This window comes from Octopus sinensis, unplaced genomic scaffold (genome assembly GCF_006345805.1).
Source record: "Octopus sinensis unplaced genomic scaffold, ASM634580v1 Contig12038, whole genome shotgun sequence".
Lineage (NCBI taxonomy): Eukaryota > Metazoa > Mollusca > Cephalopoda > Octopoda > Octopodidae > Octopus > Octopus sinensis.
Genome location: NW_021832529.1, coordinates 42,887 through 67,500, shown reverse-complemented (window position 1 = coordinate 67,500; position 24,614 = coordinate 42,887). Strand labels below are relative to the sequence as shown.

At 40.9% G+C, this 24,614-nt stretch overlaps 3 protein-coding genes across 7 annotated transcripts in view; all 3 read right to left on the bottom strand.

The window, feature by feature from the left end:
• Nucleotides 1–5,163, bottom strand: part of LOC115229154 (ribonuclease H1-like) — a 45,368-nt gene extending 40,205 nt beyond the window's left edge. For 3 of the 5 annotated variants that reach the window (XM_036499125.1, XM_036499127.1, XM_036499128.1), the window contains exon 1: nucleotides 4,916–5,161. In XM_036499125.1, coding sequence (XP_036355018.1) covers nucleotides 4,916–4,968 — 53 coding nt within the window. In that variant the 5' untranslated portion in view covers nucleotides 4,969–5,161. Of the gene's footprint in view, nucleotides 1–4,915 lie in introns of all 5 variants that reach the window. The other 2 variants (XM_036499126.1, XM_036499124.1) reach the window with 2 other exon arrangements.
• A 10,105-nt stretch (nucleotides 5,164–15,268) lies between these two features.
• LOC115229153 lies at nucleotides 15,269–15,802 on the bottom strand. Its single transcript, XM_029799560.1, has one exon. The coding sequence runs from the start codon at nucleotides 15,800–15,802 to the stop codon at nucleotides 15,269–15,271; it is 534 nt and encodes a 177-aa protein (XP_029655420.1).
• A 5,346-nt stretch (nucleotides 15,803–21,148) lies between these two features.
• LOC115229152 lies at nucleotides 21,149–21,718 on the bottom strand. The gene has a single exon (XM_029799559.1). The coding sequence runs from the start codon at nucleotides 21,716–21,718 to the stop codon at nucleotides 21,149–21,151; it is 570 nt and encodes a 189-aa protein (XP_029655419.1).
• Between the last annotated feature and the right edge of the window lie 2,896 nt (nucleotides 21,719–24,614).

Below are 24,614 nucleotides of genomic sequence, written 5' to 3'. Positions count from 1 at the left end.
AGTGCCCCAGCATGGCTGCAGCTTTCGGGCTGAAACATTTTTGAAAATTTAAGGTTTTATGTATAAACTCCGAGCCCACGTGGTTGTAGAGCTAACTTTTAACTAACTTATCCCTAAATTTAGGTAAATAACCACTCGTCACTGCAGCCTAAATGTTTAAAATAATTCCATTGTCATATATGAACAGTTGGCATAAAATATACGTGCATAGTAATTTTGTTTTTAACAAAAGGGGCATTTCAAAAGACAATAGCGGAGACGAGACTGTAACAGAATTGTCTGCAACAATGTAATTTGGTAAAGGGTTTTCACAGAGCCATGTGCTTTGTAATTAGAATAAGGGTTTCCAGGATTTATTATTTTTTCCCTTTTTGTTATTTGCTCACAAATACCAGTGGTTTCAATAACAATAGTTGCAAAATATAGTTGGTAGGTAACACTGAATATTCTGAAATTTGTTCTGTCGACAACAGTAAGAAAACCAACTGGCAAGAACAGTAAAAGGACCAGGCATGTAACAAAAGAATCTTACATAGTACTATATTGGAGAATAGAGGGTGTCCATCAGTGTAAGGACACATAAAAGTGTTAATATAAAGATCTTCACCCGTTAACAAAAACAAAAAAAAACCAACTGTGTAGAAAACGAATATGAGAAAAAAAATTGTGCAAATGATCAGGGGTGTGGGGAAATTCACAAGATCTGATTTTTCCATCATAACTTTCGGGAAAATAGATATATATTTCGATTTTTTTTTACGGTTTTATTTTTGGTTATGGAGGATCCGATTCTGCAAAGAAAATTTCAAAAATCGCATTTTCAAAATCTCTATTCTCCGGCCTTGGCCTTCAAGCATGCTAGAAATAAGAGCCAAATCTCACAAAACTTCGGTAACATAATGAAAGAAATATATAATCGATCCACTCGCCTTTCTGTAAAGATTTCTTTCAGATTAATTTCCCGCAGTAATATGAAATTAAAGTTTTTTTTCAATCAATCTATGTGGGAAAGTACGGAGATGAAGAATATGGAAAAAATAAACACAAATTCAAATTTTTATGAAAAACTGCGACCCAAAGTTCCCCACTGAAAATTAACGGTTGTTTTGTCTGAATTGAAGTTTTGAAAAAAAAAATATTTCAGAATCGGATCCTCCATAACCAAAAATATGGGACTGGATCTAGTAAAAAAAAAAATCAATATATATACATTTTCCCCAAAGTTGACGAAAAATCGGATCTTGTGAATTTTCCGAAAGTCCTGTCCCCACCCGCCGGTTCGTTTGCGCAAATTTTTTTTTTCTCATATTCGTTTTCTACACAGTTGTTAACACCCAGCAGGTGGGTTTTTTTTTTTTGGCTAACGGGTGAAGAAAATCATACCATCTGGTCTTTTACCATCAGTATAAGAAAATTTGACAGACTAGAAAACAAATGGAATCTCGACACCACTTCACTCGCCTGTTGATCTCCGTTGTTTCGGAAATCTACCGGTGTTTAAGTGGCAGTAAAGTCCGACTGAGTTTTGGAAAAGTCCGCCAAAAGTCTGAATAATGCCAAGCATAATTTCATTATTTACACGTGTATGGGATATAAATAATAAATGAAACCGCAAAGGTTTTGAACTTTGTAAGATTGAATTGTTATTTTTTAGTACCAAGTATTATAAAAGGCAGATTTTATCTGCCTCCCTTTGTATCTTATAGAAATCTACAATATAGGATTTCTTCAATTACAATTTACCTAGCATTTTTAAGAGTAGAATGCATCGGGTCTTACCAGGTCCACTTTTTAAAATTTCAACCCCAATTAAGCAAAATTTAGAGAAAACTCACATTGTGGTGTATGAGTCAAATGCTTTTCTTAGTGTGGGATACAGCACACGCACACGCACACACACAGTGTGCAACGAATAAAGTGAAAGTAATTCACTGTGTGTGTGTTGACAGGTAGACAATAGAATGCGATGGCGATGGCGATGTAATATTTGTTTCTGTCTATGACGCTGATAGATACATGAGTAAAATGTATGGGAAGCTAAGAGATAAGAGTGAGTGAAAATGTTCTTGGAAGAGAGGAGTAAATAGCGAGAGAGTGATTTGAGGAAGACATTACATTAAATAACCGTAGTGGCCTGTCAAATGAAGAGGAGTGACAGGGTACTGGAGGAAATAGGGTGAGTGAGGAAGATGGCCCCTAGCAACCACACCTTTTAAGATAGGGATTTCTAAGGTAGCCCACGAGCATCGTCACCTCATTCTACATGTCCCTGTAAATTTTGGAGCGAATCGGACGGGATAAAGTTATCTCTAAGAAACAGAAAGATCGCCCAAAAGTGTATATAGATATTTAAATGTATTTATATATTCATCTATACACACATGTATGTATAATGTGCGTGTATATATTTCCATAGAGGTAACCATTCAATCCATACAAAGTCTTTTAGGACGAAAATATTTATATATAAAAGAAAGGTTGTGTGTCTGTCTCCTACGATTTAGATTCCTAACTACTCCCACATTTTGCGGTGCAGTTTAACCAAAACCGGGTATCTTATAGTCGTGATTCATATCGAGCCCTTCTGGGTATTAGCGCGCGTCTACGATGAGTCTGTGATTTTACAAATAATTTACCCTCATTTTTTCCCATTTTAATGCATATTTTTTTTAATAAAGGGAAGTAACTCTCAAACTTCACACCAATATGCGTGCTCATATGCGACGTAATTTCACATCAGCAGCATTTCCTCACACCCTCCTTGCACTTGGCGAAGGCAAAATACCAGGGGATGAAAATGGTAATATTGCCATCGATTCTATTTGTACCATTTTTAAGACGCCTTCTGATCTCACAGATGCAGTGTTCCCAGATCTACAAGCTAATTATCAGAATATGGATTGGATTGGCAAAAAGGCTATACTGGCCCCGAGGAATAAAACTGTTCACCATATTAATGATGAAATGCTAACACTCATTCCTGGGGATGTCTATGTATATCAGTCTATCAATACAACTCCTGACCCAGAGGACGTCATCAACTATCCAATAGAGGTACTCAATTCCTTTGAGCACCCCGGACTACCACCACACTTTCTCAAACTTAAAGTTGGTGCCCCTCTAATGCTCATCAGAAATTTGGTTCCCCCAAAACAATGCAATGGCACACGTTTGATCGTTAAGTCCGTAAACTTATATCAATATTTGCCTGAATAATCATCATAATTCAGTGCAATCATTAACAGTACTTTCAAGCAATTCAGCTCCGAGCAACGCCGGGCAATTCTGCTAGTCTTATTATAAAAGGCAGATTTTATCTGCCTCCCTTTGTATCTTATAGAAATCTACAATATAGGATTTCTTCAATTACAATTTACCTAGCATTTTTAAGAGTAGAATGCATCGGGTCGTGCCAGATCCAGTTTTTAAAATTTCAACCCCAATTAAGCAAAATTTAGAGAAAACTCACATTGTGGTGTGTATGTCAAATGCTTTTCTTAGTTTGGGCTACAGCACACGCATACGCACACACACACAAACGGAGCGAACTGTTTCACTGACGCTATCACTCTAATTTCTCCTTTCTGTTTGCAACGATTAAAGTGAAAACAGTGAATCCGACAGCGATAAAGAAAATGAATTGGCACCTGAATGGAGTGAAAATTTAAAAACTGTTTCTTTCGGTGATTCTTTTGAAGAAACTGGACCAAGCCACAGACTTTCCCAGGAGAGTAAAGCCTTAGACTATTTCTTTTTACTTTTTCGAATAAGCCTATTTGAAATCATTACGGCAGAAACGAACTGTTACGCTAAAATGTAAACAAAACGAAAGAAACGATAGTTTGTGGTTTCCCACAACCTTAAATGAAATTAAGGCCTATTTTGCCATAAATATTATTATGGGTATCAGAAAGTTGCCCAGAATAACAAATTCTATCGTAAAATTTTCTGGTATACCCAACTGAATATTAGCTAATAACCCATTTTCTATAGCGATGTTTGAACAAAATTTTAATAATTTTATATATTGTTGAATTTACCTGTATCTACCTGCAATTAGAGTCACTTTGTGACAAAAATTATAGTATAGAATTGGTTGAGAACATTTCATTAGATTATCTTCCAAAAACCAGATTAATATATTGATAAATAAAAAAGTTATTGTTGTTTAATGAAACCAGACTAAATTTATGATTACGTTAGAAAATAATTGAAACACATAAGGGGTGAATTTGGTCAGAAATATAGTAACGAAAGGGTTTAGGAAAACCAAAAAATATTTTATTCTTTATAAATGTTGTGTTCAAAATAACATTTTCTTTTAAGAATGTGTATATAACAAAGTATGTGTATACAACTACGTGGCTTATATCTTTATATATAAAACTGAAGTTGTGTGTCTGTCTCCTACGATTTAGATTCCTAACTACTCCCACATTTTGCGGTGCAGTGTAACCAAAACCGGGTATCTTATAGTCATGAGTCATATCGAGCCCTTCTGGATATTAGCGCGCGTCTACGATGAGTCTACGATTTAAAAAAAATTTACCATCATATTTTTCCATTTTAATGCATTTTTTCGCTATTATATAAGGGAAGTAACTCTCTAAAAATATCTACGATGTGTCAACGATTTAAAAAAAATTTACCTTAATTTTTTTTCCATTTTTAATGCATTGTTTTGCTATTTTTTGGCTATAACTCTCTAAAAATGCTTATATAGTTATTTCCCTTACAAACCCGAGCAACGCCGGGCGATACTGCTAGTATATTATAATTTAGAACAAACAGTAAAAGGTTGTCATTATAGTACTCAAAGTTTCGAATATCGGAGTGGAGAGCCACGATACATTCTCGTCGGCTATTAATGGCAAATTATATGTGCAAATAATTATTAATAATAATATTGTCTCACCGTGTCTCATGTACCCCGGGTTCACGTCCTTTTTTCACAGGATAGTCAGACATGACGATAAAATTATCTAAGCAGCAAGCAGGCTTGAGTGTATTTAAAATAGCGGTCGGGCGTCTTAAGAGGCCAGCAACTAGCACTGATGTCTTATAAAAATAGAACACTATCTGCAACAGTTAATGGTTTCCTAGCAACAAAACGGAAAATGTGTGTGTGTCTAAATACAGAGCGTGGTAAATAGATTTGTAGTGATCAATACAACGGTGCGAGCGCGCAACGCTCTCTCGCGCATACGCGAAGGCGGAAGGGAAGACCCTCTCGCGCATGCGCGATGACCGGAAGAACAGATTTGCTGTCGTGGCATTAGTTGAATGGCAGGGGAAGGCGAACCTTAACAAAGAGGCAAAGGAGCGTAAAACGTTGACCAACTGAGCGTCCAGAGGGACACATAGCAGTCAGCAGACAGCAGAAAGCCTTTCATTGAAGCAGACGCGTATTATTTTCGCTCCCTAAGGACGCCATTTTGACCAGTTCTGTTTGCAGTTGAACATTGTAAAATCTTACAGCGTTAAAGTTCAGCCTTGCACGCCCAGAACCAAGGGATCTCTTATTATAAAAGGCAGATTTTATCTGCCTCCCTTTGTATCTTATAGAAATCTACAATATAGGATTTCTTCAATTACAATTTACCTAGCATTTTTAAGAGTAGAATGCATCGGGTCGTGCCAGGTCCAGTTTTTAAAATTTCAACCCCAATTAAGCAAAATTTAGAGAAAACTCACATTGTGGTGTGTATGTCAAATGCTTTTCTTAGTGTGGGCTACAGCACACGCATACGCACACACACAGTGTGCTACGAATAAAGTGAAAGTAATTCACTGTATGTGTGTTGACAGGTAGACAATAGAATGCGATGGCGATGTAATATTTGTTTCTGTCTATGACGCTGATAGATACATGAGTAAAATGTATGGGAAGCTAAGAGATAAGTGTGAGTGAAAATGTTCTTGGAAGATAGGAGTAAATAGCGAGAGAGTTATTTGAGGAAGACTTTACATTAAATAAACGTAGTGGCCTGTCAAATGAAGAGGAGTGACAGGGTACTGGAGGAAATAGGGTGAGTGAGGAAGATGGCCCCTAGCAACCACACCTTTTAAGATAGGGATTTCTAAGGTAGCCCACGAGCATCATCACCTCATTCTACATGTCCCTGTAAATTTTGGAGCGAATCGGACGGGATAAAGTTATCTCTAAGAAACAGAAAGTTCGCCCAAAAGTGTATATAGATATTTAAATGTATTTATATATTCATCTATACACACATGTATGTATAATGTGCGTGTATATATTTCCATAGAGGTAACCATTCAATCCATACAAAGTCTTTTAGGACGAAAATATTTATATATAAAAGAAAGGTTGTGTGTCTGTCTCCTACGATTTAGATTCCTAACTACTCCCACATTTTGCGGTGCAGTGTAACCAAAACCGGGTATCTTATAGTCGTGAGTCATATCGAGCCCTACTGGGTATTAGCGCGCGTCTACGATGAGTCTACGATTTAAAAAAAATTTACCATCATATTTTTCCATTTTAATGCATTTTTTCCCTATTATATAAGGGAAACAACTCTCTAAAAATATCTACGATGTGTCAACGATTTAAAAAAAAATTTACCTTAATTTTTTTTCCATTTTTAATGCATTGTTTTGCTATTTTTTGGCTATAACTCTCTAAAAATGCTTATATAGTTATTTCCCTTACAAACCCGAGCAACGCCGGGCGATACTGCTAGTATATTATAATTTAGAACAAACAGTAAAAGGTTGTCATTATAGTACTCAAAGTTTCGAATATCGGAGTGGAGAGCCACGATACATTCTGGTCGGCTATTAATGGCAAATTTATGTGCAAATAATTATTAATAATAATATTGTCTCACCGTGTCTCATGTACCCCGGGTTCACGTCCTTTTTTCAGGATAATCAGACATGAAGATAAAATTATCTAAGCAGCAAGCAGGCTTGAGTGTATTTAAAATAGCGGTCGGGCGTCTTATTAGAGAGCCAGCAACTAGCACTGATGTCTTATAAAAATAGAACACTATCTGCAACAGTTAATGGTTTCCTAGCAACAAAACGGAAAATGTGTGTGTGTGTCTAAATACAGAGCGTGGTAAATAGATTTGTAGTGATCAATACAACGGTGCGCGCGCGCAACGCTCTCTCGCGCATACGCGAAGGCGGAAGGGAAGGGCCCTCTCGCGCATGCGCGATGACCGGAAGAACAGATTTGCTGTCGTGGCATTAGTTGAATGGCAGGGGAAGGCGAACCTTAACAAAGAGGCAAGGGAGCGTAAAACGTTGACCAACTGAGCGTCCAGAGGGACACATAGCAGTCAGCAGACAGCAGAAAGCCTTTCATTGAAGCAGACGCGTATTATCTTCGCTCCCTAAGGACGCCATTTTGACCAGTTCTGTTTGCAGTTGAACATTGTAAAATCTTACAGCGTTAAAGTTCAGCCTTGCACGCCAGAACCAAGGGATCTCTTATTATAAAAGGCAGATTTTATCTGCTCCCTTTGTATCTTATAGAAATCTACAATATAGGATTTCTTCAATTACAATTTACCCAGCATTTTTAAGAATAGAATGCATCGGGTCGTGCCAGTCCAGTTTTTAAAATGTCAACCCCAATTAAGCAAAATTTAGAGAAAACTCACATTGTGGTGTGTATGTCAAATGCTTTTAGTGTGGGCTACAGCACACGCATACGCACACACACAGTGTGCTACGAATAAAGTGAAAGTAATTCACTGTATGTGTGTTGACAGGTAGACAATAGAATGCGATGGCGATGTAATATTTGTCTGTCTATGACGCTGATAGATACATGAGTAAAATCTATGGGAAGCTAAGAGATAAGTGTGAGTTAAAATGTTCTTGGAAGAGAGTAAATAGCGAGAGAGTGATTTGAGGAGACTTTACATTAAATAACCGTAGTGGCCTGTCAAATGAAGAGAGTGACAGGGTACTGGAGGAAATAGGATGAGTGAGGAAGATGGCCCCTAGCAACCACACCTTTTAAGATAGGGATTTCTAAGGTAGCCCACGAGCATCGTCACCTCATTCTACATGTCCCTGTAAATTTTGGAGCGAATCGGACGGGATAAAGTTATCTCTAAGAAACAGAAAGTTCGCCCAAAAGTGTATATAGATATTTAAATGTATTATATATTCATCTATACACACATGTATGTATAATGTGCGTGTATATATTTCCATAGAGGTAACCATTCAATCCATACAAAGTCTTTTAGGACGAAAATTTTTATATAAAAGAAAGCTTGTGTGTCTGTCTCCTACGATTTAGATTCCTAACTACTCCCACATTTTGCGGTGCAGTGTAACCAAAACGGGGTATCTTATAGTCGTGAGTCATATCGAGCCCTACTGTGTTTTAGCGCGTGTCTACGATGAGTCTACGATCTAAAACAAATTTACCATCATATTTTTCCATTTTAATGCATTTTTTCGCTATTATATAAGGGAAGTAACTCTCTAAAAATATCTATCGTGTGTCAACGATTTAAAAAAAAATTTACCTTAATTTTTTTTCCATTTTTAATGCATTGTTTTGCTATTTTTTGGCTATAACTCTCTGAAAATGCTTATATAGTTATTTCCCTTACAAACCCGAGCAACGCCGGGCGATACTGCTTAGTATATTATAATTTAGAACAAACAGTAAAAGGTTGTCATTATAGTACTCAAAGTTTCGAATATCGGAGTGGAGAGCACGATTCATTCTCGTCGGCTATTAATGGCAAATTATATGTGCAAATAATTATTAATAATAATATTGTCTCACCGTGTCTCATGTACCCCGGTTCACGTCCTTTTTTCACAGGATAGTCAGACATGACGATAAAATTATCTAAGCAGCAAGCAGGCTTGAGTGTATTTAAAATAGCGGTCGGGCGTCTTAAGAGGCCAGCAACTAGCACTGATGTCTTATAAAAATAGAACACTATCTGCAACAGTTAATGGTTTCCTAGCAACAAAACGGAAAATGTGTGTGTGTCTAAATACAGAGCGTGGTAAATAGATTTGTAGTGATCAATACAACGGTGCGCGCGCGCAACGCTCTCTCTCGCATACGCGAAGGCGGAAGGGAAGGGCACTCTCGCGCATGCGCGATGACCGGAAGAACAGATTTGCTGTCGTGGCATTACTTGAATGACAGGGGAATGCGAACCTTAACAAGGAGGCAAGGGAGCGTAAAACGTTGACCAACTGAGCGTCCAGAGGGACACATAGCAGTCAGCAGACAGCAGAAAGCCTTTCATTGAAGCAGACGCGTATTATCTTCGCTCCCTAAGGACGCCATTTTGACCAGTTCTGTTTGCAGTTGAACATTGTAAAATCTTACAGCGTTAAAGTTCAGCCTTGCACGCCCAGAACCAAGGGATCTCTTATTATAAAAGGCAGATTTTATCTGCCTCCCTTTGTATCTTATAGAAATCTACAATATAGGATTTCTTCAATTACAATTTACCTAGCATTTTTAAGAGTAGAATGCATCGGGTCTTACCAGGTCCACTTTTTAAAATTTCAACCCCAATTAAGCAAAATTTAGAGAAAACTCACATTGTGGTGTGTATGTCAAATGCTTTTCTTAGTGTGGGCTACAGCACACGCATACGCACACACACAGTGTGCTACGAATAAAGTGAAAGTAATTCACTGTGTGTGTGTTGACAGGTAGACAATAGAATGCGATGGCGATGTAATATTTGTTTCTGTCTATGACGCTGATAGATACATGAGTAAAATGTATGGGAAGCTAAGAGATAAGTGTGAGTGAAAATGTTCTTGGAAGAGAGGAGTAAATAGCGAGAGAGTGATTTGAGGAAGACTTTACATTAAATAACCGTAGTGGCCTGTCAAATGAAGAGGAGTGACAGGGTACTGGAGGAAATAGGGTGAGTGAGGAAGATGGCCCCTAGCAACCACACCTTTTAAGATAGGGATTTCTAAGGTAGCCCACGAGCATCGTCACCTCATTCTACATGTCCCTGTAAATTTTGGAGCGAATCGGACGGGATAAAGTTATCTCTAAGAAACAGAAAGTTCGCCCAAAAGTGTATATAGATTTAAAATGTATTTATATATTCATCTATACACACATGTATGTATAATGTGCGTGTATATATTTCCATAGAGGTAACCATTCAATCCATACAAAGTCTTTTAGGACGAAAATATTTATATATAAAAGAAAGGTTGTGTGTCTGTCTCCTACGATTTAGATTCCTAACTACTCCCACATTTTGCGGTGCAGTGTAACCAAAACCGGGTATCTTATAGTCGTGAGTCATATCGAGCCCTACTGGGTATTAGCGCGCGTCTACGATGAGTCTACGATTAAAAAAAATTTACCATCATATTTTTCCATTTTAATGCATTTTTTCGCCATTATATAAGGGAAACAACTCTCTAAAAATATCTACGATGTGTCAACGATTTAAAAAAAAATTTACCTTAATTTTTTTTCCATTTTTAATGCATTGTTTTGCTATTTTTTGGCTATAACTCTCTAAAAATGCTTATATAGTTATTTCCCTTACAAACCCGAGCAACGCCGGGCGATACTGCTAGTATATTATAATTTAGAACAAACAGTAAAAGGTTGTCATTATAGTACTCAAAGTTTGGAATATCGGAGTGGAGAGCCACGATACATTCTCGTCGGCTATTAATGGCAAATTATATGTGCAAATAATTTATAATAATATTGTCTCACCATGTCTCATGTACCCCGGGTTCACGTCCTTTTTTCACAGGATAGTCAGACATGAAGATAAAATTATCTAAGCAGCAAGCAGGCTTGAGTGTATTTAAAATAGCGGTCGGGCGTCTTAAGAGGCCAGCAACTAGCACTGATGTCTTATAAAAATAGAACACTATCTGCAACAGTTAATGGTTTCCTAGCAACAAAACGGAAAATGTGTGTGTGTCTAAATACAGAGCGTGGTAAATAGATTTGTAGTGATCAATACAACGGTGCGCGCGCGCAACGCTCTCTCGCGCATACGCGAAGGCGGAAGGGAAGGGCCCTCTCGCGCATGCGCGATGACCGGAAGAACAGATTTGCTGTCGTGGCATTAGTTGAATGGCAGGGGAAGGCGAACCTTAACAAAGAGGCAAGGGAGCGTAAAACGTTGACCAACTGAGCGTCCAGAGGGACACATAGCAGTCAGCAGACAGCAGAAAGCCTTTCATTGAAGCAGACGCGTATTATCTTCGCTCCCTAAGGACGCCATTTTGACCAGTTCTGTTTGCAGTTGAACATTGTAAAATCTTACAGCGTTAAAATTCAGCCTTGCACGCCCAGAACCAAGGGATCTCTTATTATAAGGCAGATTTTATCTGCCTCCCTTTGTATCTTATAGAAATCTACAATATAGGATTTCTTCAATTGCAATTTACCTAGCATTTTTAAGAGTAGAATGCATCGGGTCGTGCCAGGTCCAGTTTTTAAAATGTCAACCCCAATTAAGCAAAATTTAGAGAAAACTCACATTGTGGTGTGTATGTCAAATGCTTTTCTTAGTGTGGGCTACAGCACACGCATACGCACACACACAGTGTGCTACGAATAAAGTGAAAGTAATTCACTGTGTGTGTGTTGACAGGTAGACAATAGAATGCGATGGCGATGTAATATTTGTTTCTGTCTATGACGCTGATAGATACATGAGTAAAATGTATGGGAAGCTAAGAGATAAGTGTGAGTGAAAATGTTCTTGGAAGAGAGGAGTAAATAGCGAGAGAGTGATTTGAGGAAGACTTTACATTAAATAACCGTAGTGGCCTGTCAAATGAAGAGGAGTGACAGGGTACTGGAGGAAATAGGGTGAGTGAGGAAGATGGCCCCTAGCAACCACACCTTTTAAGATAGGGATTTCTAAGGTAGCCCACGAGCATCGTCACCTCATTCTACATGTCCCTGTAAATTTTGGAGCGAATCGGACGGGATAAAGTTATCTCTAAGAAACAGAAAGTTCGCCAAAAGTGTATATAGATATTTAAATGTATTTATATATTCATCTATACACACATGTATGTATAATGTGCGTGTATATTTCCATAGAGGTAACCATTCAATCCATACAAAGTCTTTTAGGACGAAAATATTTATATATAAAAGAAAGGTTGTGTGTCTGTCTCCTACGATTTAGATTCCTAACTACTCCCACATTTTGCGGTGCAGTGTAACCAAAACCGGGTATCTTATAGTCGTGAGTCATATCGAGCCCTACTGGGTATTAGCGCGCGTCTACGATGAGTCTACGATTTAAAAAAAATTTACCATCATATTTTTCCATTTTAATGCATTTTTTCGCTATTATATAAGGGAAACAACTCTCTAAAAATATCTACGATGTGTCAACGATTTAAAAAAAATTTACCTTAATTTTTTTTCCATTTTAATGCATTGTTTTGCTATTTTTTGGCTATAACTCTCTAAAAATGCTTATATAGTTATTTCCCTTACAAACCCGAGCAACGCCGGGCGATACTGCTAGTATATTATAATTTAGAACAAACAGTAAAAGGTTGTCATTATAGTACTCAAAGTTTCGAATATCGGAGTGGAGAGCCACGATACATTCTGGTCGGCTATTAATGGCAAATTATATGTGCAAATAATTATTAATAATAATATTGTCTCACCGTGTCTCATGTACCCCGGGTTCACGTCCTTTTTTCACAGGATAGTCAGACATGACGATAAAATTATCTAAGCAGCAAGCAGGCTTGAGTGTATTTAAAATAGCGGTCGGGCGTCTTAAGAGGCCAGCAACTAGCACTGATGTCTTATAAAAATAGAACACTATCTGCAACAGTTAATGGTTTCCTAGCAACAAAACGGAAAATGTGTGTGTGTCTAAATACAGAGCGTGGTAAATAGATTTGTAGTGATCAATACAACGGTGCGCGCGCGCAACGCTCTCTCTCGCGCATACGCGAAGGCGGAGGGAAGGGCCCTCTCGCGCATGCGGGATGACCGGAAGAACAGATTTGCTGTCGTGGCATTAGTTGAATGGCAGGGGAAGGCGAACCTTAACAAAGAGGCAAGGGAGCGTAAAACGTTGACCAACTGAGCGTCCAGAGGGACATAGCAGTCAGCAGACAGCAGAAAGCCTTTCATTGAAGCAGACGCGTATTATCTTCGCTCCCTAAGGACGCCATTTTGACCAGTTCTGTTTGCAGTTGAACATTGTAAAATCTTACAGCGTAAAAGTTCAGCCTTGCACGCCCAGAACCAAGGGATCTCTTATTATAAAAGGCAGATTTTATCTGCCTCCCTTTGTATCTTATAGAAATCTACAATATAGGATTTCTTCAATTACAATTTACCTAGCATTTTTAAGAGTAGAATGCATCGGGTCGTGCCAGGTCCAGTTTTTAAAATGTCAACCCCAATTAAGCAAAATTTAGAGAAAACACACATTGTGGTGTGTATGTCAAATGCTTTTCTTAGTGTGGGCTACAGCACACGCATACGCACACACACAGTGTGCTACGAATAAAGTGAAAGTAATTCACTGTGTGTGTGTTGACAGGTAGACAATAGAATGCGATGGCGATGTAATATTTGTTTCTGTCTATGACGCTGATAGATACATGAGTAAAATGTATGGGAAGCTAAGAGATAAGTGTGAGTGAAAATGTTCTTGGAAGAGAGGAGTAAATAGCGAGAGAGTGATTTGAGGAAGACTTTACATTAAATAACCGTAGTGGCCTGTCAATGAAGAGGAGTGACAGGGTACTGGAGGAAATAGGGTGAGTGAGGAAGATGGCCCCTAGCAACCACACGTTTTAAGATATGGATTTCTAAGGTAGCCCACGAGCATCATCACCTCATTCTACATGTCCCTGTAAATTTTGGAGCGAATCGGACGGGATAAAGTTATCTCTAAGAAACAGAAAGTTCGCCCAAAAGTGTAAATAGATATTTAAATGTATTTATATATTCATCTATACACACATGTATGTATAATGTGCGTGTATATATTTCCATAGAGGTAACCATTCAATCCATACAAAGTCTTTTAGGACGAAAATATTATATATAAAAGAAAGGTTGTGTGTCTGTCTCCTACGATTTAGATTCCTAACTACTCCCACATTTTGCGGTGCAGTGTAACCAAAACCGGGTATCTTATAGTCGTGAGTCATATCGAGCCCTACTGGGTATTAGCGCGCGTCTACGATGAGTCTACGATTTAAAAAAAATTTACCATCATATTTTTCCATTTTAATGCATTTTTTCGCTATTATATAAGGGAAATAACTCTCTAAAAACATCTCCGATGTGTCAACGATTTAAAAAAAAATTTACCTTAATTTTTTTTCCATTTTTAATGCATTTTTTTTGCTATTTTTTGGCTATAACTCTCTAAAAATGCTTATATAGTTATTTCCCTTACAAACCCGAGCAACGCCGGGCGATACTGCTAGTATATTATAATTTAGAACAAACAGTAAAAGGTTGTCATTATAGTACTCAAAGTTTCGAATATCGGAGTGGAGAGCCACGATACATTCTGGTCGGCTATTAATGGCAAATTATATGTGCAAATAATTATTAATAATAATATTGTCTCACCGTGTCTCATGTACCCCGGTTCACGTCCTTTTTTCACAGGATAGTCAGACATGACGATAAAATTATCTAAGCAGCAAGCAGGCTTGAGTGTATTTAAAATAGCGGTCGGGCGTCTTAAGAGGCCAGCAACTAGCACTGATGTCTTATAAAAATAGAACACTATCTGCAACAGTTAATGGTTTCCTAGCAACAAAACGGAAAATGTGTGTGTGTCTAAATACAGAGCGTGGTAAATAGATTTGTAGTGATCAATACAACGGTGCGTGCGCCCAACGCTCTCTCGCGCATACGCGAAGGCGGAAGGGAAGGGCCCTCTCGCGCATGCGCGATGACCGGAAGAACAGATTTGCTGTCGTGGCATTAGTTGAATGGCAGGGGAATGCGAACCTTAACAAAGAGGCAAGGGAGCGTAAAACGTTGACCAACTGAGCGTCCAGAGGGACACATAGCAGTCAGCAGACAGCAGAAAGCCTTTCATTGAAGCAGACGCGTATTATCTTCGCTCCCTAAGGACGCCATTTTGACCAGTTCTGTTTGCAGTTGAACATTGTAAAATCTTACAGCGTTAAAGTTCAGCCTTGCACGCCCAGAACCAAGGGATCTCTTATTATAAAAGGCAGATTTTATCTGCCTCCCTTTGTATCTTATAGAAATCTACAATATAGTCAATTGAGAATGTTAAATATAAATCGTCTTTGAAAGTTTCTTTGGCCAGTGAACAGTTCTGCCTGACCTCATAACATAAGGTTTGTTCGATGCGGGCTGCGACGACGATGTTGGTGTTGATAAAGTTGCATGTGTAAATGGTGGTGTTGTCAAAGGTGCATGTGTGAATGGTGGTGTTCTCAAAGGTGCATGTGAAGGTTCAACGATGGTTGTGGAAGTGGGGTCATCAAAAGATGTGGACACCTCAAAATATGCCCTTTTTAGACGGTCTACGGAGACGGTCTCCGAACGACCGTTAATGTCAAGTTTTAACACTTTCGGCGTTCGGGAAATCACACGAAAAGGTCCTTTATAAGGTGAAACAAGAGGTCCTTTGACAGAATCATCACGAACAAAAACATGCGTCCAAGAATCAAGATCTGATGGCACATTAGAAGGAGGATTTTGGTGTCGAGGGCCCATTGGAGGAAGGGCAGAAAAATATCTGCATAGTCGAGCAACATAAGACTCTAAATTAAGAAACTGTGACTTGTCTGGCACCAACATCGTACCAGGCAATGCCAGTGTGGTACCATACAAGAGCTCGGCAGAAGAAAAACCAAGATCTGTTTTAATCGCAGTCCGACATCCAAGCAGGACGATAGGAAGAAATTCAGTCCACGACTGTGGATTCGGCGAGGCACGCAACGCGGCCTTAAGTTGCCTGTGGAAACGCTCCACCATCCCATTAGAAGCGGGATGGTAACTAGTGGTGCGTATATGATGCATCCCCAGGATTCGTGATTACTCACGAAATAAAACCGCTTCGAATTCTCGACCACGATCTGTGGTTAAACTGGACGGTACACCATACCTAGAAATCCAATTAGCTGGCAAGAGAAGAAAGCCAAAGGTTTAGTTTCACCATCTATGGTGTGCTGCAAGACAGCGCCAACTGCAGAATCTGATGCGTCCACAGATAAAGTAAGTGGAGCATCAGGAGCCGGATGTGCTAAAACAGGAACCGAAGCTAGTTCCTTTTTAACTAACTCAAAGGCAGACAGTGCTTCAGCTGAAAGAGTAAGACGGGCGTCCTTTTTAGAATTGCCCTTTAGCATCTGCGTTAAAGGAAACAACTTGTCCGCACACCGGTTTATGAAGCGTCGATAGAAATTAACTATACCCAAAAAATGGCGAAGTTGACGCAAAGAAGAAGGTGGTGCGATGCGCTGAATTGCATCGACTTTAGACGAGAGTGGTTTGATTCTACTCGAATCAATATAATGACCGAGAAAATCAAGAGATGATTGCCCAAAAACACACTTGTCTGGATTAATGCGAACACCATAGTCGCGAAGACGCTGAAAAAGCTGAGACAAGTGCTGGAGATGATTTTCATGTGTATCACTTTCGATGAGAATATCATCGACATACGCGAAAACAAAATCAAGTCCACGAACAACTTCATCTATAAAACGTTGGAGCGTACTACAGGCGTTCCGCAAACCAAAACTCATGTATAGAAATTCGAAACAACCGAAAGGAGTGGTAATTGCCGTTTTAGGAACATCGTCTGGGTTGACCGGTATTTGATGATAAGCACGTATGAGGTCAACCTTAGAAAAAATGGTACAGCCATGGAGATTTGCTGAAAAGTCATTGAGATTCCTAATTGGATATCTGTCCGGAATTTAGACGCCGATAATCTCCCACCGGACGAAAATCTGTATCCCCTTTTCGAACTAAATGAAGGGGTGAAGCCCATGGACTGGGGGATGGGCGTATCAGACCAAGCTGGAGCATATGCTCAAACTCAGCCCTAGCCGTTTTAAGACGGTCAGGTGCAAGACGCCGTAGGCGCGAAAAAACAGGCGGCCCAGTAGTTGTAATAAAATGGAGTGTCGAGTGTACGGGTTTTGCCATTTTAAAGGTAATATCAAGTAGCTCTGGAAAAGAAGCTGTAACAGGATCTGGAATCGGTATCACTGAAGGGGTGTCCGATCCGATCCCGTCACATTCAATTTAGTTAAATATAACCGACGAAGTCAGGTTATCTGGGAAAGACAGCAAATGTTGTTTTATTACTCGTGATGGTGTAGATCTGGTGTACGTATTTCTGAGGGGGACCGACAGCCGAATCTGTTGTACTGCTTCTTGTTGGCTGGTCGAAGTGGTTCGATGTGGTCCGCTGCTAAGTCGCTGCATAGTTCTCAGAGACTGCCAATGCGCGTCTGTTCACGAGGGCTGCCAGGGCCAGAGAGACTGAGTGAGTGGACGGTGTTTTAGGGGTCAGTTTCCCGCACATGTGCATGGGGAAGACTTCCGGTGGCCACCCGGAAGTAGTCCCATTCTGCGCATGCGCGCTGAACCATACACAGCAGCATCACTACATGGCTACCCCTCGAGTGCGGAAGTACGAAAACAAGAAAATTTGTAGTGGTGCTGCAGAAAAACAGACGGCTTGCCGATCCCCCAGAAGATTTGGTACACAATATAATACAAAAAACAAGAAATTTGAAAGAAAGAAAGTCAAATATAAATTGTCTTTGAGAGTTTCTTTGGCCAATGCACTGTTCTGCCCGATCTTGTAACATACGGTGTGCTCGGGGCACCGTTGACGGCGAAGGTGGTGTTGTGGGAGCCGGTGAAGGCAAAGGTGTCTGTGCAGGTGAATGTGTTTGTGCAGGTGAAGGTGTCGGCGCTGGTGAAGGTGTTGTTAAAGGTGCATAGGTGGGTGTGGCAACGTTGTCATCAAAAGATGAAGACGCCTCAAAGTATGCTTTCTTCAGTCGGTCCACGGAAACAGTCTCCGAATGACCATTTATTTCAATGGTGAAAACCTTAGGTGTTCGAGAAAGCACACGGAAAGGTCTTTTATAAGGAGAAACAAGTGGTCCATTGACAGAGTCGTTCCGAACAAAAACATGCGACCAAGTGTCCATATCCGGTGAGAGATGGGATGGTGGAGATTGTTTCCTGGGAACCATGGGTGGAAGATTCGAAAAATAGGAACGCAGTCTGGCGACATAGGTCGCCGGATCATGGGGCTGGGAAGTGTCTGGCACCAACATCGTACCAGGCAATGCCAGAGTGGTACCATACAGTAGCTCTGCAGAAGAAAACCCCAGGTCTGCCTTGACAGCAGTGCGACAACCGAGAAGCACAATTGGCAGAAATTCGATCCAGGACTGTGGATCTGAAGAGGCACGAAGAGCGGCCTTGAGCTGTCTATGGAACCGTTCAACTAATCCATTAGACGCTGGATGATAGCTGGTAGTGTGGATATGATGCACACCTAAAATGCGCGACAATTCGCGAAATAGCGAAGCTTCAAACTGACGTCCACAATCTGTAGTCAATCTGGACGGAACTCCGAAATGGGAAATCCAGTTCGAAACGAAGGCTCGCGCAACAGTCTCAGTAGAAATGTCTGCTATCGGAATGGCTTCTGTCCAGCGGGAGAAACGATCGACACAAGTTAACAGATAAGAAAACTCTCGACTCTCAGGCCATGGTCCAACCAGATCGATGTGGACATGGCGAAAACGGGCCTCCGTAGGGGGGAATGTCCAAGCGGGGCACGAACGTGCCGTTGAATCTTGGACCGTTGACACTTGGAGCAGGTGCGTGTCCAAGAAGTAATAGTGCAACGCATATTCGGCCAGAAAAACCGAGCAGTGATCAGCTTAAGGGTGGCAGCGATGCCAGGATGTGATAAGGAGTGCAGTGCTTCAAACACTGAGCGTTGATGATTCTCAGGCACGAGTGGCCTGGGAGAACCAGTGGAAGTATCACCGAGAATGGTGCCTTCGGCCGACAGAAGCAGAGGGTAGAAAAACTGGTAACAGGAGAACTTGGGAGAAGTTAAGTCTAACGACGCCAAAGGTGGCTGCTCCTGCGAGATGGCACTTAAGTCGATAGCAGCAGGAGACGAAAGGGCGCAGACTAGAAGGCGAGAGAGAGCGTCAGCAGGAACGTTCTCTTTTCCAGGTATGTGTCGAATGTTACTAGTAAATTGAGAGATAAAATCCAGGTGCCGGAAAGCACGAGGTGAGAGTTTGTCCGTTTTTGAACACAGGGCAAACGTAAGGGGCTTGTGATCCGTATAGATCACAAAATCTCGCCCTTCAAGTTGATGCTGGAAATGACGAACCGATAGATAGATCGCTAGGAGCTTACGATCAAAGGTGCTGTATCGTCGTTCAGCTGGTTGCAGTTGACGGGAAATGAAAGCCAGAGGTCGAATATGATCATCCACTGTGTGTTGTAACACAGCGCCAATCGCAGTGTCCGATGCGTCTACAGTCAAAGAGAGAGAAGCACCAGGAACCGGATGTGCAAGCAAAGAAACAGAAGCCAGCTCCTTCTTAATGGACTCAAAGGCTGTCACTGCCTCAACAGAGAGGGTGACTTGACCGTCCTTTCTAGGAGTGTCCTTTAATAGCCTGGTGAGAGGAAGTAGCTTATCTGCACAACCGGGAATAAAACGTCTGTAGAAATTGATCATCCCTAGATAATGCCTGAGCTGGCGCAAGGAAGTGGGAGGTGCGATGCGTTGAATGGCATCGACCTTTGACGACAGAGGGCTGATTCCACTCGAATCAATATGATGGCCTAGAAAATCTAGAGAAGAGCGTCCGAAAACACACTTGTCGGGATTTATACGTATACTATAAGCGCGAAGACGCTGAAAAAACTGAGAAAGGTGCTGGAGATGATTTTCACGTGTGTCGCTCGCAATGTGTATATCATCGACATTGGCAAACACAAAATAAATACCGCGGACAACCTCATCAATGAAACGCTGGAAAGTGCTGGTAGCATTCCGCAAACCGAAACTCATATACAAAAACTCAAAACACCCAAAAGGGGTAGTGATCGTAGTTTTCGGAACGTCGGCTGGGTTGACCGGTATTTGATGGTACGCGCGTATAAGGTCGACCTTCGAAAAAATGGTACAACCATGGAGATTTGCCGTAAAGTCCTGTATAATTCTGATTGGATACCTGTCGGCTATTGTTACGGCATTGAGGCGTCGATAGTCTCCTACCGGGCGAAAATCAGACTCGCCCTTTCGCGCCAAATGAAGGGGAGACGCCCATGGGCTGGTGGAGGGGCGTATAAGGCCAAGTTGAAGCATGTGCTCAAACTCGGCCCTAGCCGTCTTTAGACGGTCAGGCGCAAGGCGCCGTGGGCGCGAAAAAACAGGCGGCCCAGTGGTGGTGATAAAATGAAGGGTCGAGTGGGTAGGCTTTTCCGGTTGAAAGGCAATATCCAATAGCTCCGGAAATGAAGCCAAAAGAGAGTGAAAAACGTCTCCAGAGGTGGCAACAAAGAATGTCGGGCTAAGGACCGCATTGGTGGAACTCCCAGTCGGCGTCGAGAGCGACGTCGTGCTGTTAAGAAGCCTCCGACGCCTGACATCCACCAATAGATTAAATCTATCCAAGAAATCAGCGCCGAGAATAGGATGCGGGATGTCAGCGGGATGACGAATGTTGATGTCGAGGCGCAGCGAAATCTGACCGAAGGTGGTTATGGGAGACGAGTCAATGGCATGCAAGACAATTGAAGAGCGCTTGGGCTTGTCTGCAGTCAGACGAAGGGGCCAGATGCTGCAACAAGAGCCAGTGTCCACCATGAAGAATTTCTTCGACACAAGATCTTTTACAAAGAACGCACGATTTTTGGGAAACGAGAAAGAAGAAGGTGACGTGTTCACCTCCTCCTGATTTAGTTTCCCGAGGGCTGGAAAGTGCACGGCTGGGTACACCGTTCTGCCTTTTCGGCATACTTGGAATGGTACCAGCACCAGCCGGAACGAGAAACAGAGTCACTCCGACTACAAGAAACAGGGCCACTGCGACTACGACTGCGAGGTCGGCGCCCGATCGCACGCCACAGATCATTGATTCACTGCGTAAGTGCATCGATCCTCTCGGCTAGAGAATTTTGCGTCGGAGAAAATGTCGGAGGGGGCTCTGTACATGCGTACAGGCCTTGCGATGGAGATGGTCCCGAAAATTCTAATATTTTATCGGCCATCGTGGCAATCTGGTCTACTGACACAGACTCCAGTGCCGTGGCCAACATTGTCTGCACGTGGGCAGGCAACCTGGAGAAGAAAATCTTCCGCAAGAGTGGTGCGTCTGCTGCGTTCCCGCTTAGCTCCCTTAGGTGGTGCAGGAACTGGGATGGAGTCCTGTCCCCCAACTGTTCGTCGGCCATCAGCTCATTAAATTGACTCTCCTCCGACCGCGTGTTGCGGCGGAGGATTTCGGCTTTTACTGACGCGTATGTGGCGTCAGGGTGGGGACTCATTATGAGATCCCTGACCGATGTGGCGAGTCGGGAAGGCAAACTCGAATATAGCAGATGCAACTGCTGCTGTGGAGGAACGGCATGTGCGGCAAAATGCGACTCCACATGGGCAAGCCACAGACCCGCATCCCCTGTGAATGAAGGCAAACCTGATGCAGCCATGTTTGTCCGAAAAATCGCCTGTCAGAAAGGGGCAGAAGGTAAGAACGAGAAGTGGAGAACACGTGGAACCGACAAAGCAAACCAAAAAAAAATCGTGTTTTGTGTACTGGTGTATGTGTGTGTGCACCTCGTGGGTAGTAAAGAAATAGGTGTGTGTGTGCACAAAGGAAAAACAAAAGCTACAGAAAAGAAAAAAAATAATGTGTGTGTGTGTTTTTTTTTTTTCAGTGTACTGAGTGCGATGGATAAAACTTTTGTTTGTACGCACCTTCGCTGTCCTGAAAGGAAAAGAAAATGATAATGAAACTGAGTGTTCAGTGTGCTAACTGGCAAAACCTGTTCGCTGCGTCTTCTGTTCTTTTTTTTTTTTTACTCGGGGTCACCAATTGTAACAGGATCTGGAATCGATATCACTGAAGGGGTGTCCGATCTGATCCCGTCACATTCAATTTAGTTAAATATAACAGACGAAGTCAGGTTATCTGGGAAAGACAGCAAATGTTGTTTTATTACTCGTGATGGTGTAGATCTGGTGTACGTATTTCTGAGGGGGACCGACAGCCGAATCTGTTGTACTGCTTCTTGTTGGCTGGTCGAAGTGGTTCGATGTGGTCCGCTGCTAAGTCAGTGCATAGTTCTCAGAGACTGCCAATGCGCGTCTGTTCACGAGGGCTATCAGGGCCAGAGAGACTGAATGAGTGGACGGTATTTTAGGGGTCAGTTTCCCGCACATGCGCATGGGGAAGACTTCCGGTGGCCACCCGGAAGTAGTCCCATTCTACGCATGCGCGCTGAACCATACACAGCAGCATCACTACAAAGCCAAAAGAGAATGAAAAACATCTCCAGATGTAGAAACAATAAATGTCGGGCTAAGAGCTGAATCGGTAGATTCTCTGGTCGGCGTGGAGAGTGTAGTTGAACTGTCGACTAGCCTCCGACGTCTGACATCTACCAATAAATCAAAGTTATTTAGAAAATCCGCTCCTAAAATAGGATGCGGAATGTCAGCAATGACAAAAACCCACTGAAAATCTCGACGAAGATTTATGTCAAGGCGTAAAGAGATCTGACCAAATGTGGCTATTGGTGATGAGTCAATAGCGTGCAAAATAACATTATATAAGGGATGTGGCCCATATTTGATAATTTTGTCTCCTGTCCCGTACTGATCTTTCAGGGACACGCTAAATGTCCCAAATTTAGTTAATTTCCAAATCTCGAAATAAAAAAATATTTTTACTACCTTCTTATGGTTCTTAGTTGTAATTGTTTACTTTTTTCATATCCTCTTTGATTGGTTAAAATTACACAAATAGGACAACTTTAACACGAAATAACTTCTAAGATACGAAATTTTGTCAAAAATGTTGAAAGTGAACCGTGTTCAGCATGAGAAATTACACCAGTATACGAAGTTTCAAACTGTTTAGTTAAAAAAGATAATTTTTTAATCTGTGAGCGAAACTGAACAGATCCGTCCTGTGTAGGCTTGTTGTCCCAGTAAGTGGAAAGCTCAAGAGTTACCTCTGTGGCACACACTCTAGCAACACCATGCTGCTCCATAAAAGCATCATCCAGGGTGCGAAACACTTCTTGCAAGTTATGCTAGCACCATCGGCATGAAAAGCCAGCAACAATAAGTTAGTGTTAACATATTTAATGTAAGCAACCTCAAAAAATTAAGTTTTTAGTCTTGAAGAATAATAACTAATAGTGTTGTCAGTCTTGTAGCAGGCATGGGAGTCAACTCTAGCTATATTTCAATATAATTCTGTCCTCATTATTGAAGCATAAATCTTCACCATAATTGCTGAAACAGTGATAAATATTTCAGTAAGTAAATTATTGTATATTGTAAGAAACCAGAAGTATTTAGAGAATAAGTGCTTCAGAAATAACCTTTACTTGAAAAGCAATAAATAAATTTGTTCATTCATTCTATGTCCATTTTTTCATGCTAGCATAGATTGAATAATTACTTATTCATCCTTTGTTTTACAGCTAGATGTTCTTATTTTGTGAACCCTTCCAAGGATTATTAAAAAAAGCTCACTAGAAATAAGTAAGCAGTGAGGAAAAAACAATATTACATAGTCACAGTTAGTATTTGGGACTGCCCACCATGTATCACTTTTAATTCTCTTCTTCACAAGTTGCTATATCTATTAAACAAGAGGGAAATTCTTTTATACTGATGAGTTTCTTCAAGACAGGTGCCTTCACTTTGGTTAGAGATATCAAATTTCTTGCTGGTCTCTAATGAGAGCAAAAGAGGGGAAAGGGCAATCTACAGATGAACAGATTGTGTACACTCACAGTACAAATAAAATGTTATTAAACAAATATTTCAGTACTGTTGAAAGTATGTGTTATCTAGGTAAGAATAGCTAAATTAATATTGTAAGCATTGAAAATTTTGTGGTATTTGTGTGAGGCTGAAAAATATTTTACATGAGCTAGAAAGTTCTTAGCAATATTTGTATCGACAGCTAAACTGTGGAGGTTGATAGGGTCTTGGTTAGTCTATGTTGAATATACATCTGCACATGCATTTTTAAAATAAGGCAAGCTTTCTTAAAGATAGCAGTTACCCTATTCACACCATTAATATTTATCCAATAGAAAGACCAGTCTGTATCTGTTCCACAAAGTGCCAGAACAGATACTGCCAGATGTCCTACTTGATCCAAGTTCTGCCAATCTACCATTATTAACCCTGAAAACATGAATGGCAAAGTTTACCAGGGAGGGATTTGGACTGAGAGTGCAGAGAGTCAGAACAAATACTGTGAAGCATTCTGGCCCAAGAGTCTAACGATTTTCCCAATCTACTTCCTTGTGAAGGACACTTCCTGCGTCCTGCTTTTTAGTTTCAGGGTGGGTAGGGAGAAAG

What these genes read in the sequence shown, in the direction of transcription:
- LOC115229153 (XM_029799560.1), bottom strand. Translation starts at nt 15,802, where the DNA reads ATGTTGGTGCCAGACAAGTCACAGTTTCTTAATTTAGAGTCTTATGTT.
- LOC115229152 (XM_029799559.1), bottom strand. Translation starts at nt 21,718, where the DNA reads ATGGCTGCATCAGGTTTGCCTTCATTCACAGGGGATGCGGGTCTGTGG.